The 14805-nt window shown below is 38.8% G+C and overlaps 1 protein-coding gene across 1 annotated transcript in view; it reads right to left on the reverse strand.

The window, feature by feature from the left end:
* Positions 1-14805, reverse strand: part of PTPRK (protein tyrosine phosphatase, receptor type, K) — a 291634-nt gene that overhangs the window by 41325 nt on the left and 235504 nt on the right. Inside the window, exons 10-11 of the mRNA XM_009999118.1 lie at positions 10660-10933; positions 7735-7771 (exon numbers count right to left, since the gene is read on the reverse strand). Coding sequence (XP_009997420.1) covers positions 7735-7771; positions 10660-10933 — 311 coding nt within the window. The remainder of the gene's footprint in view (positions 1-7734; positions 7772-10659; positions 10934-14805) is intronic.

Here is a 14805-nt window from a genome sequence, read left to right on the forward strand (position 1 = left end):
CCCTACACTTTGAATTTACCTGGCTACAAAAATCTCTTTAACTGCCTGCTTCTCTGGCAAACAGATGTGCCATAACCACATGATTTCTAGAAAGATCATCCCTCCTGCGAGGTCCATCTGCACACCCTTCTGGTCAGGATTTTTCTGGAAACAGTGTGTTTAGCACACGACTTCCCATCTGAGAAGAAAGCAGTTTGTGCTTCTGAACTTCAGAGCCATTGTCTCCTTACATAGCTGACAAAGCATCAATCTCTGTATTTGAGTAATTTGGCAGCAGTGCCAATCGACCATGCTGTCTTGCTCTGCAACACATTTGACAGTGTTTAGAAAGTGCTACTACACTTGGCAATGCTCCTCCTTGTTTCTAGATGAGTAGCTGTAGAACTTTGCTTTGCACTCTGTCAGCAATGACAAGCAAATAGCTAATAAAAAACTCTTATAATGCTCATGAAGGTGTGGAACGTATTTTCATTTAGTTAAAAATGTTTGATCAGATACAGAGAAACACAGTGATGCTGATTTTAGGGCCATAAATGGTTTCCAAAAAACTAATAAGCACATTTCTGACTGAGATTTTGCTGAAGTTCTGTGTTCTTCAGGCATCATTGTTTTCTGAGACAAAGTCCTACTTGTCCCTCCTGCCCAGGTACATGGTGAGCAGCTTGATTCCTCAAAAATATTTTGTCTTCTATTCAAAATATCTCTGTGGTAGGTAGCTGTTAATACAAATATGGATAATTGCAAAGATTATAACCTCTGTGCTAGGGTGTCACATATTGATACAACATTCTGGTTTTGTGGTTGGTCTGAAGCAGCTTAAACTTGAGGTTCAATTTCTTCCAGCAGTTTTATACATGACCTTGAGACCCTCTGGCTGCACCTGAGGATGATGAAGACTACTTCCCCCTTGCCTCTCCCCATTACTCCAGCACATACTGTAATTTCTACCCTGCCTGCAGAACTACGCAGGCCATTGCTCTAACCTTGGAAACATTTAACATTACATTGACTATGTTAAGTTAGTTTATTTTGGTGAATCTGAGTGCAATCAGTTATTTTTAACAGGGATAACAATGAGCTGCTGCTAAGATGCTCTTCCCACCAGTTCTGTGACCACAAGACTCTCTAAGAATTTTATTTTCTATCTATGTTGTCTTGTGTGTGATCTTCTGACATCAACTCCTCATTATTAATGATCATATCATCAACCTGCCATATAAATGAGTTTTGCTTCACCAGTGCTAAGTTGCAGCACAGGAAGGAAGCTGCTACTGCTCCAAAATTGAATACACTCACAATGCCTTCTGTAATGACAGCACATTAGAATTACAGGACAGTGAAGTCTAGCTTGGACTCACAGCATACCATCCCTACTGGAGTATCATTCAAGTTTTGTTACCGCTTCCAAAACAACCTGGGACTTTCCTAAAAATTTCCACATCCAATAAACATGTTCACATTAGAATATGTGTATTAGCAAATGGTCATTTGAAACACTAATTTTAATTGCCTAGCTGTTATAAGGGGAATCAAGGATTTCTATTGCAGTTTTAACTCTAATGGGTTTTGTAAACCCGGTAGATTTCTACCTTTATGTCACCATATTCTTTAACAATGGATGCAAAACATTCAATGTCCACAATCTGATTAATGAAATAATATTCCTAACAGCTGAAGAGGCCAAAGAAACTAGGCACCTACTAAAAGATGCTAAGATGCGGATCCTTCACTCGCAGAATCACAGAATATTAGGGGTTGGAAGGGACCTCTGGAGAACATCGAGTCCAACCTCCCTGCCCAAGCAGGATCACCTAGGGCAAGTCACACAGAAATGCATTGGGACAAATTTTGAAAGTCTCCAGAGAAGAAGACTCCACAGTCTCTCTGGGCAGCCTGTTCCAGTGCTCCATTACCCTTACAGTAAAGAAGTTTTCCTCATTTTGACTTGGAACTTCTTGTGCTCTAGTTTGTATCCATTGCCCCTATAATTGCTCATCCATTAAATTTTTCTGACCAAAAGCAGTCATCTAGTCTTTCAAAACATAGTTATAAACCTACATTCCTTAAGATTAGGGAAAGGGGCCAGAAACTAGAAAATACTTCCGATCATAATTACTCTTAAATGCAGTTAAAATAAATTGTTCAGCTCAGGCAATCTCATAAGCATAAAAAATATTAGGTAATTTACAGATTTTGCTGCTACCCTCAGAAGGAACCCTTAACTCTTAGTGATGTCAAGCAACAAATAGAAAAGGATACTTCTTTTCAGTGCCTTATAATAAAGAACAGGAAACACATCCTTTGAAAATTGTTGTTCCATGCATATACATCAGGTAGCTTCACCTCATAAATGCTGTTGTTATGTTCAATTCCTTGTTACTCAAATAAAATGTTGCTAATTCAATACCATGGTTTTATTACTCTCCGCATGTATATGAAAATACCTACATTATAGGCTTAGTCTTTGGAAATCCGGAGGTGTCCCTCAGTTAACTGCTTTTTTTTTTTTTTTTTTATAACTATCATCAAGTATTTCATCAAAGGATCATTCAATTTATTTACAACCAAAGGTATCAGTTATCAGAACTGGCAGATGTGGTTGCTTAGTGAGCTACTGCAATTTCACATACAAAAAAGGAAAATATATCACTAATATTCTGTTTCCATCTTTGGAAAGCTCAGCAAGTCAGTTAAAATCTCCTCCTGATGAGATAAAAGACATTATGTAAAAGACCACTGAAGTTTAAACATATTAATAGCTTTTTCCTAGGAATGAGTGAAAAACAAGATATGACTTGGGCAACATCTGCATTCTCCTCTAAATTTATATTGCCACTTATGTCTCCAGTGCCTCTTATGATGGTACAGCTAAAAGTCATTGTAGGAGCATCTATCCAAACATAAAAACAACAGTGAGAAGCTTCATTTCATATACATTTAGCATCTGACATCTTCCCTCATTTGTGCACTAATCAGTAACAGACATTCTGAGCATCCTGCTACAGGAGGTGATTTGACTTTCACAAATTTCCCTAAGAGCAGAAACATCATCAGGAACAATTTCAAGGAAATAATTACGGTCTAGACAGATTTATGACTTCTAAAGACCTAATCCAAAGCACATTAATGTCAGCGGAAGGACTCCCATTGACATCAAAGGCCTTTGGATCAATCCCCAACTGCTGTGGGAACGAATTCAGAGCAATAATGATGGTGGACTAAATGCACACTTGCAGTTGAAATGTTACCACCCAGACCATTTTATTCCTCAAATCAGATTAAAAAGTCATTTTCTGCTATTTCACAATTACTTCCAGATGTGCATCATCTCAAATGGCATTTTCATCCATCTGTATGAATCAAATGTGCATAGAGATAGCTAAGTTCTACACTGTCTGAACTAATAATAAAATTAAAACCTCAAGGGAAAATTATTTTGGAGTTGATTAATTTAAAAAATTTTTTTAAATGTGGAGTGATGAACCTTGGACTTCATTTATTCCTTCTAAATACTTTGGGAAAATGCTACCAGGCCCACCACTTCTTTATTTACTGCCATGGTAGATTTCTTCTAATTAAATTTTTAATATTTTTCTCTAGTCTGCAAAACAAAACAAATACACATAAATCACTGTTAGCCTCAAACTTGGCAGCCTAAAAACTGTCAGAAATGTCAACTTCATATACTCTCTGCTTAATAACAGCTCTGCTGTCCCTTCTGTCCTCTTAAATGTCTATTTACATGCTAAATAATTTGAAGCATCACTCTTCTGTGACCATGTTAATCTGGCTTAATTCCTCTAGCAGTTGGTAACATATTAGACTGGAAAATGAAATGCCAATGTCCTGTGTGAGTGGCAAGCTATCTTCAAAGTTCTACACAGTCAAACTCAACTCCAAGATGCAACTGGTCAGTCATCAACATCATGTGTTACTCTGAAGTGCACGATATGGGAATCATGGATCTTTTATTCCCTCCTGTAACAATACTTTGGTTACGCAGGTGCAGTTATCATGTACTTATTGTGATGTGAGTATGCTATGGACTGGTTCAATGCTGCCTTACCAAATAAGTTTTATGAAGCTTGAGAACATCCTTTAAGAAATTACATTTAACACTTTTTTCTTTCTCTTTTCTTTTTTTTTTACCAAACCCACACATTTCCTAGCATAATTCCATCTTTCTGTTCCTAATGAATACCTAACTTATTAACTTGAATCTCTCTACCCTGCTCAACACTTCAGAAAATAAGAGGGGTTTTTTTTTCCTTCTTCAGTTGCTATGTACAGGGAAACCAGATTATTACCAATTTGTTAATGCTACTACACAGATTCAGAAAATAACAAGCTAAAGAACAATCAACTATTGTTTGATTTGTGTTTTGTGGTTGGTTTTGGGTTTTTTGTTTGTTTGTTTGTTTTTTTAATGATACTGATCAGAACACTGCTTACTAATAGGATCTGAATGGGGAGGCAATTTGGTTGACAACGGAAGGCAATATTGGCCAATATATCCAAGGAATTGAAACAGTGCACACAGTTTTGGGGCTATACTTGTATTGGAAATGGTGCTTTAGGTATTTCCTACCCATCACCTGCATCACAAGGAGTTATTTTTAACTTGGTTTCCTCAAGAATCAAAGCTTATGTGAACAAACTGTGTACACATTTCATACCCCCTCAGCACATTTAATAACTTAGGACTTTCCTGTCCAATTCAGTCCAATCTGCAGAAGGCCAAAAGTCACAAAGTCATTAAATTCTTACAAGCTTTGCAGAAATAGGTGTCCAGATAAAGGGGGAATCCTATTATTACCCTAAATCAAGGCAATCAAGGAATCACTCTGGCATTCATCCCTTAGCTGCAAGTACATTGGAACTGCTCAGGAGACTACTTTTTAATCTGATGCTGTTCCAATGTTTTCTTCCATGAAAAATTAATTCAGTGTACTTTAATACACCAGACACTAGTAAGCCCCTCAGCTTGCTATAAAAACATTTTTTTCAAGCAAAACCAACAGCAGCAACATACTTTAGTCATGATTTGGCGCCGCTTCTCTCGATAAGTTCACACTTCAGTGCATGTTGTAATCAGAAGTGCAAAAAACTTTGCATCTGGAATATATGGGCTGAAAAGGTATGAGTGCTTCCATTTAAATTTGCTGCCTTTCATTAATTTGACACCAATAAACAGACTATTCCATCAGTTCTCACAGGTAGAAGGCAATCCATGGGAATGACACATGCAAAACTCCTTATGCATTAAAATACATGTATATTATATTAATAGGGAACTGCCCAAGCAAAAAAAAAACCAACATCAAAAAAAACCAACATCAAACTCAGGGGAAAAACAAATTTAAGGAAGTCAAATTATCAAGATTGCATTTTCAGGGATATGCACTTCTCCAGCAATAAGCCCTGACATTATTACCATTGTTTTTTTCCTTCTTGAAATCTTACCAGTGCGAATAAGCACAGCAGATAAACACCAGACCCTTGAGTGAGGGACAAATGAGAAAATATCTTTGCTAGTTACACTGAACTTCACTACCAGAGAAATTTTCTCTTGCCTTTAAACACATCTTTAATATCGTTTCTCTCCTCCCCTTTTCAGCCCAGCTCTTCATGATTTTCAATGCCTTTTCAACATGTTCAAGGGAAAATTCAGAACTACAGAACTACACACTACTTTTATAACTAACTACATAGTTTAGACAATCTGCTGTTTTATAAAAGGGTACATTGGCTTTACTGCAGTGCATCAGGTAAGGTGAGACAGTCCTCTTTTCCCTATGAATATATTACAAATATAATCAGACATCCCATAGGTTAATAATTCAAAGCAAACTTACACACTATAAAAAAATCTGCATGAACAGATGAACATATACATAAACTACTATCTTAAGTTCACCTTTATTCAAGTACAGCAAGTCATGAATGGAAACATGGGGGAAAAAAATCTCAGTATCACCTTTTTAAAAATGCTTTAGAATACCAATAAAACTCATTCCAGAGGTATGAATATAGGTGCTTTTGAAGCAATCATTCCCTATCAAATGCATTATTAGGAGCAAGAGAAAGTATTTGCTCCTAATGTTGCCTCCCCCCATATTCTGCGTCTATCAAATATGATAAAGTCAGAGAAAACATTTGATTTCCAATTCCACAGCCAAGGAATGCAGTGCTGACATATCAGACAGGACAGATGCTTCACGAAAACATGAGCAGAGCAGCAATTCAGCCAGAGCAGCAAAGGCAAGGTTGACAGCACAAATCTAAGAGACGTGCTGCTCCCTTCCCTTCTGACCACAGACATTGGGGTGCAGATGCCTGCTTTGGCAGAGGAAGGCACATGAGCAACCACCAGGACTACTGCTCCTGTCAACACTGCTTTGACATTGATGGACTGAATATGGTTAAATAATTTCCTCATAAGCCAGGTGAACTCCTTCCCCATTTTGTTATTAGTATTCAGAAAATTTATGAGAGAGACCATTGTTCTCCTCTTCCTCATTCCATATATCTGTGGTAATTGAGGATATTTCTGAGCCTTTCATGACTCTCCCTTGACTAAAATCCTAGCAATACACACTTGTGTTCATAAATATTTGTTTATGCAAATATATTTTAATTAAAACATTTAGTCTTGTCAGGTAAACATAAGATAGTGCTGATATATTTTTCCTAGAAGACTTAGCTCAAGGTCTTAATTTCCTGTTTTTCTTAGTTTACCTCACTTGATGAAAATATTAACACATCTTGAGAAGTACATTTTATTTCCTGGTTTCACAAGAAAACACTTTGTTGCTACCACCTCATTAGAGGCATCAGCTCTTAATTGGAACAAGTTTTAAATTGAATGAACCGACTGAAAGAATGGTGCTGATGTGCCACCACAGTACTTTAAATGCTCACTTGCTTAAATCTAAAGCTGTTTTTATGCTGAATATCAATATGCAATTAGAAAGAGACAATGTAACTAGTGCTGAGCCTCTGCAGAGCACTCTTTCAGCATTTGTAAGCTCCTTTCTTGTTTATGCTGCTGCAGTCCATCAAACAATTCTCATGTTGACAAAATCAAGTAACCAAAATGAATGGCTATAAATACAGCCAAAGCAAGAGATAATAATAAGCAGAACAACTAAGTCCTCATTTAAAGACGAAACAGTATTTTTGAGTGAGCAGTATGTGATTAACCCACTGTATGTGAGGTCAATATGATTTATTCTCAGCTATGCAGCCAAGTCTTAGCCCTGGGCCTCACTTGCTATCAAAGACATAAGCCTTTCCCAAATCAGCCCTCCCCTATGTCTAGCTAACAGGCGGAGCTCTTACTTAGGAAAATTAACTATTGTGTCCTTCATTTGAATTATTCCCACCCTGCCTGGTAGTAACTGTTAGCACAAGAGACAGTTTTTACCAAGTGTGCTTTCTAGTCTGCAGCCCCTCTACCTGCCATCTGCAATGCTCCAGCTGCCTAAGAGCAGATCTTGAAAACCACAGACAGGGAAAACCAAGAGGTACTAACTTTGTCTAAATCCTGAGTATTGCTACAACAGCACTCTCTTGGCTAAATTCCAAAGAATAAAAACAGTAGACTGTTATTACATTTTAAGACAACCAAGTGGTCCAAAACAGAGGGACAGTACTGGCTTTTGTTAAAACATTTAACAGAAACTCCACATTTCATTAAAAAAGCTACTTCTCTTGGAGGGACAAACCTCTTACCTTTTGTAGCTATTCGAACACACTGAGTTTTGGTTTCCTGTTGAGGAGGGAAAAGTAAAGAAATCAGTCAGATCAGGTTGGTTTTTCTTGCCCTCCCTGTTTCATTAATTCACCCCAGATCTGCTGATCAGCTGGAGCAACTCAACAAGGTGGCTCAGGGCTTTGGGCTTAGCTGAGGAGAAGATGCTGAGTGATTCTGCCTTTACTAAACCTGGATGAAATCTAGACATTGATCCGTACTATCCAGGATAATAATGGGGAGAAAAGGTGCAAGACAGCCCAGATGTAGCCATGTTTCAGATTACTCAAATCAAATGGTAGTCATGCCATAAGAATGTTCAGCACTGCGTTTGAACTAACTTGTCTTGCTGCATCCTGATGGTCTTGAAAAGAGTCATGTGAAGCATGTCAGCAACATGCTCCTTCAGGCCTCAGAGCGAGGAATTAGCATAGAAGCAGCCTAAAAGCAGTCACATCCCTTCACACATGACATTGCTAATCTACAAACCATATAAACTGCCTAGGAAAGACAGTGATTTGACAGTGATGTGCTTCAGAAAAAGTTGCACATGCAAAGACATTTTTTATGTTTTTGCTTCCCTGCTCACCCTTCCCCCCTTCAGAAGTTTGGTCAGCAACTGAAACAAATTAACAGAGAACTGACTTGGTTATGCACAGTTTAGACAACCTGAACAGACAAGGGTCAGTCATAAATGGGTTTTCTGACCTCTCTGTACAATGTGCAGTCATTTTAAAGGCAAACGTACTGAAATAGCATAAGATTGCATGAGAGAATGCAGCTGCTGCTGTATTAGATCACTCTAAACAGTATTAGCATGTAATTAGAAAATATAATAATGACAGTTTCATTCTATAAAATATCGTCCCTCTAGCCCTGCAGCCCCCACACGCCATCCATGAATACATCCTCTGGGATCTCTGTCCTCTTGAAGATTCCCAAGCAACATGTAAAATATGTTGATGCTATATTGTAAACACAACTTGTAAAGACTGAGCAAAGCTGTGAGTTGAGGCTTCCTTTAGGTGTTCCATAAAGACAATTTTTCAACCTAAATAAAAGCCCTGCAAAGTTTATCGATAAAATCTTACCTAACCCACATTCTTCCCAGTTACTGGATGTACTTGCTCACTTTGTTCAAAATGTCTGCCAGGATGACAAAGTAACCCCCATCTCAACCCCACAGTTTATTTCAGAGCATACTTTACTTTCTTTTGACTATTGTGGTGAGCCTACTTGTTTATAGTCAAGCACCTGTTTAAATATTCTGCAGCTCAGACGTTATCTTAACAACCACTAGATCTCTATCCTGGCAAGAATGCAGGGCAGTCCACGCAAAAACCTCCTCCCAAATACTTCTAGGAACAGAAATCTGATCCAAAGTTTTAAATCACACCAGAGAAAACAATTTTGGGATTAAACTCTGTCACAAACTGAAATAAAGTTAAAGGAAAAAAATAATTTATTCTTCCCTCATCTGTTACATATCTGCCAAAATGTAAAAGCCAAAGTAAAGATCTATTTTGGTATTTAATATTTTTGGGTTACTTTTACCTCTCATTTATTTATTGGGGAATGAAACAAATTTTCTTACATTTTAGTCAGCTGGAAGCCAACAAAAGCAAAGCGCTTATATACGGGAGGTGAGGGAAATACGACTGACTAGCAGTTACCTTTCATTTTGCTTTGTTTACTTCATCCATGTCTATAGATAGGAATTCAAAAGGGGACATAGTCTTTTCCATCAGAAAAAGCCTCCAGCTCTCAAGCAGCTCCAGTACAGCTTCATTAGCTCCTGCTTTGTCCCCATTCTGACTTGATGAATATGCAATTTTCATGTCCACAGCTAGAAGGTGGGATTTTCTTCCAAGGCTCCAAGGCGAAGCTGCCTGTTAGCTCAGATCTGTTTAGTTACCACAGAGACCCAAATGTGAGGGTACACATGGCTTCTGCTCCTTTCCAATGGCTCCGGTGAGTCTCAGCAGCTATTGATCTGGCTGTTCATCAGGCAGTTCCTTCCTGACCTGCCTAGATGCTTCCCATGGAGACTTTTACGGACGTATCACCTTCAGTTTTCTAAACTCTCATTTCCTTTAATCTCCTCAACTCTAAAAAAAATCCCTACATTTTTAAATACCTGAAGCTTCTGTGTCTACCACATTTTCCATCCTCACCTTCCCCCTCCCTCATTTTTTATTTTTGAGAGGAAAAGCCATTCCAAGGGAAATAGCATGGGGCTTGCAGAGCAACAGTTGTTCTTCTCACCTGGAACCTCTCTCCCTGGTGGTTTTCCCCCTTCCATATGCATAGAGAGCCACCAGCAGTGCTCAGTGACAGAGTTAAAAATGAAACACCAAGGAGGCAACAAAGGTGAGCGAGAGCCATACCCTTACTATTGCACAGCAGTGAAGCAAGCCTCAAGTACACCTTTCCAGAAAGGCTCTCAAAAACACACTGTGGGCCGGGGGCTACGTTCCCTTAAACAAATTTTAGTTTTTATTTGACGTGTAAGAGTCTCCAAAAGTTTGTAACACAGTTTTATTAGCCTGCTGAGCAGTCTACGTTCAGTTTATCCTTCAGGAATTTAATCTTTTGAAGTGTGCAAGTACTGAGAATTGGGGAATGGCCTGTGGATCTTATTTACTGAGGAGGTGGAGTCACAGCACTGAAATGACTTTGCTGAGATGTTTACTATTACAAGGTGTATTAAACTCCCATCTAGTAGCAGCTACTGTGATACAAGGGTGGTGTGAAATGTGAATGGCACACTGCCACCCTGTCACAGCAGGGAAGGGATTACAGCCCTGCCACTGCCAACACCTACTATGTCTAACTTTGGCAGTCCTAATTATCACCACTGGCATCTCTTTGATTCCCTCCAGGAGAGAGGTGTGGTTGACACTTACCTTCTCAACACTGCTCATGGCCTGGAAATAGATGTTGTAGCCCTTCCGAGGAGCCAGTGGCGGGTTCCAGAAACCCTGGTAAGTCCTGTTGTCACCCACGGTAAAGGGGGCTGGCTCTGGTAGGTTTCCTGGGGGCAGCTCAGCAGCAAAGTAATACGGTGACCCCCCACTAAGAGCAGTTTGATAGCTGACAGGGATTTGGTAGCACTCCATGGCACCCGTTTCTCGCTTTGTTCGGTGAGGGTGCAGCTCCTCAACAACAATCTGGTAGGCACTAGTGAAACAGAGGAAGATCAGCATATCTTTAAGGTCACTGCTGGAGTCAAGTCTCTAGTCTCATAAAACTATTAACCCAACTCCTTGTGTAAACTTACAAAGAAAGAAAGGAAAAGACAGCAGATGTATGGATACAGAGATGGAACAGAGGCTTGAAATACAGCAAAGCTATCTAATTCAGCCAGTGGAAAGCTGCAGCATCCGCTTTTATTTCAGGAAAAACAACCATAGAAACCTATACACAATCTCCTAACATTTTTTTTCCTATATTTTTTAGGCTTTTTTCTTTTCAAGAGACACAGGAATCGATCTGACGTTAAACTACAACAGATTAAACTCCTGGCTAATTAGAAGCATCAGAAGTTAGCATTTTCCTTGGAAATGATATTAGAGAAAGCTGAGCTTCAAGGCCCAACATAATGACTGCCTCCAGGCTGTGCTTCAAGCACCAATTTGCAGTTGTCATATCATTAGAGACAGAATGTGCTGACAGGCTTCTCCACCTCTTGACCTTGCAGTGGCTTCTATCTTGGCTCAGAGCTATGCAGATCTAAAATACAAGTGACATGCTGTAATACAAGCACAGATGGACAGAAATCTGTCCATTCCACCAAAACAGACTGCCTCATTCCTCTACAGTTGTCAATGATAAAATGTTATGAATTGCTGGTAGCAGATGGCATTTGGCCTATTAAAACTCAGTCGCAACCTCCCAATACCTCTCTTGAAATGGTCCATGGCTTGGTCACTTTTCAAAATCATCTGCTCAAAGTAGAGCAGGTAATTATAATTCTTCTTTCTCCAGCAGGGGAACTACCTAGCTGTGGGATGTCACCATCTATTTATCAGTTCTGTCTGCTCTGCAGAAGTACAGAACTTACATACTGAGAGAAGGATGCAAGTCTTCAGTTTATAAGAACTAAAAAAATGAGGTTTTTTATTTTTAGTAACTATATGTGTGCATATGCATGTACATACACATGTGTATACGTGCACACAATATCTCATTTATATGCAGATATACTTGAGAACCCTATGAAAGTTTAGTAAGAAAACACACCTACACATGTAGACAACGCCTGAATCTACTCAATCAAACTGGCAGAATTGGTCTTGGTTTTGTTTTAAAGCTTTCTACACAGAAGAAGTAAAATCAAAGAGAGTTCTGGAAGCATCACTGCACTGCTGCAGGAAGTCCGAAAGGCAAAGACAAAGACAATCTTCTTGGTTTCAGAACTTATGGAGCAGCATTAAATTATTTTGTCAATGTTCTCAGCTACTAGTGTGCAGAAAACTCAATAACTGTAGTGGCAGAGATGAAGTATGATACTGGGGAATGGAAGAAATGAGAGAAGAAAAAGTAAGAAATTAGTTCCATGTCTTTCTTGAGAAGTTAGCATTCCCCTTTCCTAGCACCTAAAAAATTAAGGAGGAAAGCCACTTCCCTTTCAAAGTGACTATAAGGAATATAAAAAGTTGCCTCATTTTTGAAACCCTAGGTAAAAGAAGAACATTAAAAAAAAAGAAAAAAAAAAAAAAGAAGAAAAAAAAAAAAGAGGTTGTTCCAGGGATTTCTGTTTCTCAGAAACTGCTGGTGAACTGAACTTGGTTATAAGTCACCATCTGTGGTAAACTCTATGGATTAACCAAGTCCAAGTCGTGAAGCCTGCACAAACATACCACTTCCACGAGACTCCTGTGACTCCTTAAGAATCTTTCTTAAGGCTTCAAAAGAAATACAGTAGCAAAAAAATCCAAACCCTAAAAGAATGGATAGTTAACAAACTTGAAAGGATGCAAAATATTTTAAAAAAAAATTTGCTTATAATGTTCCAAGGGAAGAAATTACTATAGGAGTTCATTTCTTCCCTGGCCTGGCCCTGGAGCCAGGCAGGGTTAAAGCCGCTGCTCCCAAACTGGGCAGCCAACCAACTGGAGAGTACTGGGAACACAGACACTATGTCTCCGTTCTTCTTCTGAATCTTCTCTCATTAGATGCCAAAGGACTGGGACTGACACAAATTCTGCTCTCTGAAGTGCCAGGAGAACAGGAAACTTGTCATCTGTGTCACCCTGCCAACTTCAGAGGAAAAAGCCACTGGGGAGAGCGGAAGGACACTGCAATGCCTGCATGTGATAGAGGCAACTGTCCTCTTGTCACCCAGCTCAGGAGCAGAGATCCACCATATTTATCATATCACCCCTCTTTCACCTCATTTTATAGAACAGGAGGTAAATGAGGTATCTTGTTTTAAAGGCATATGCCCTTTTTAAAGGTCACATCTCTTTGGAAACCAAAACAAACAAATATTTAAAGATTAAGGGCATGAGACTTAAACAATAGAAGAGTCTCATTTAATAGCATTCTTTAAAAACACACAGTGATTTTTGAATGGGACATAAAAAGTATGGCAAAATTTTAAGCATGAGATCACAATAAAATATGAAGGTTCTGAAAAATTTTCAAATAGTAATTTACAAAAAATATGCTTCCAAAAATAATGCTTTTTGGGCTTTTCCTCTGAAGAGCTACAAGATGTAGAAAATAAGAAATAAATATATACATTGTAGCTATCTGCATCTATACAATTACTTTTAGTTGAAGAAAGAATATCCAATGACAAAAAGTCTCTAAAGTCTCCAACAGGGTTGTTGCGTTTTTGTTTTTTTCCCACAAAGTATTTTTTGACTAAAAGATGTGCCCATCCTCCTTGGAAAGGGGATCTGGCAGTGTATTCCATGAAACATTATAGGTTAACAGGACACGCAGGAATAGTCATTTACCTGTGGGCCCTTTGTGATACCATCTGTTTAAGCCCATTTACTACCACTCTAGTGGCTGCAAAGCAGCACTGTCACTCGATGTACTCATAAGGATTTGGAAAGGACACTGCTGTAAGATGTGAAGACAGAAGCCAAAGTTAAACTTGAAACTTGAGAAGTGGGGTGTTTAATGGCTGCAAGTGAAAGTTTAAAGGCTACGTACTTGGCTTATCATTGGATTTTTAAGTGTTACTAATCCTAGCTTCAATTATCTTATGTTTTCTAAATATTTTTTGTGTGTGTAATGGTGGGAATTCAGTTATTGAGAGAGCTTCCTTCTGACTGGAACTGAGGGAATTCCTACAATAGCTATGTTTTTCCCTAGGCTTCCCATACAGCAAACAAGGATTAAAAAAGAGAAAGGAAGAAGGAGGAAGGGGCGGAAAACCTAGATCACGATATTCTTTCTCCCTGATAAGTAAAACAAATTCTGAGCTATTCTGAAAAGTAAGTACCATTTAAGAAGCTTCTGCACAAGTTGCTAGGATCATAAAGGCCAAACAGTTTCTGAGACAGCCATGTAAGCAGAGCAAGTGTTGAAGATACATCAGGTGAAGAGCTCCTCTGCTGAGATATTGCATGAGGATATTATTTTTGATGTCAAAAGTCTTCTTATTTCACTTAAGAAAACCTGCAAAGAGCCTCTCTGGTGGCCAAGACAATTACCAACAGCCTAAGTAGATCCCTGCCAACAGAACTTCCTCTCCATCACTGCCTAAAAACTCAAGTTCTCAAACAGATACTGCAGTGATGAACATATCACTCATACTTTAGGCTTCAACATCAGCTAGAGAGGTACTTCCAGGCATCTAGTGGACACATAGTGTCTTCCACTTTGACAGGTGCCAGACTGACTGACAGCCCAAGTTACAACCTGAGCTCTTGGAAGTCTGGCTGACAACTAAGCTTTAGTTGCTCCCTGCCATGGTCCACTTCATTAGTCTAGTTGCAAAATGAAAACAATCTGATTTTGCAAATGGAGGTATTAGAAAAACACTTTACAAGTCAAATAAAATAAATTTAATAATTAAAAATTTGTGCTGATCC

The sequence above is a fragment of the Chaetura pelagica genome, unplaced genomic scaffold (assembly GCF_000747805.2).
Source record: "Chaetura pelagica isolate M959 unplaced genomic scaffold, ChaPel_1.0 scaffold90, whole genome shotgun sequence".
NCBI classification, from domain to species: Eukaryota; Metazoa; Chordata; class Aves; order Apodiformes; family Apodidae; genus Chaetura; species Chaetura pelagica.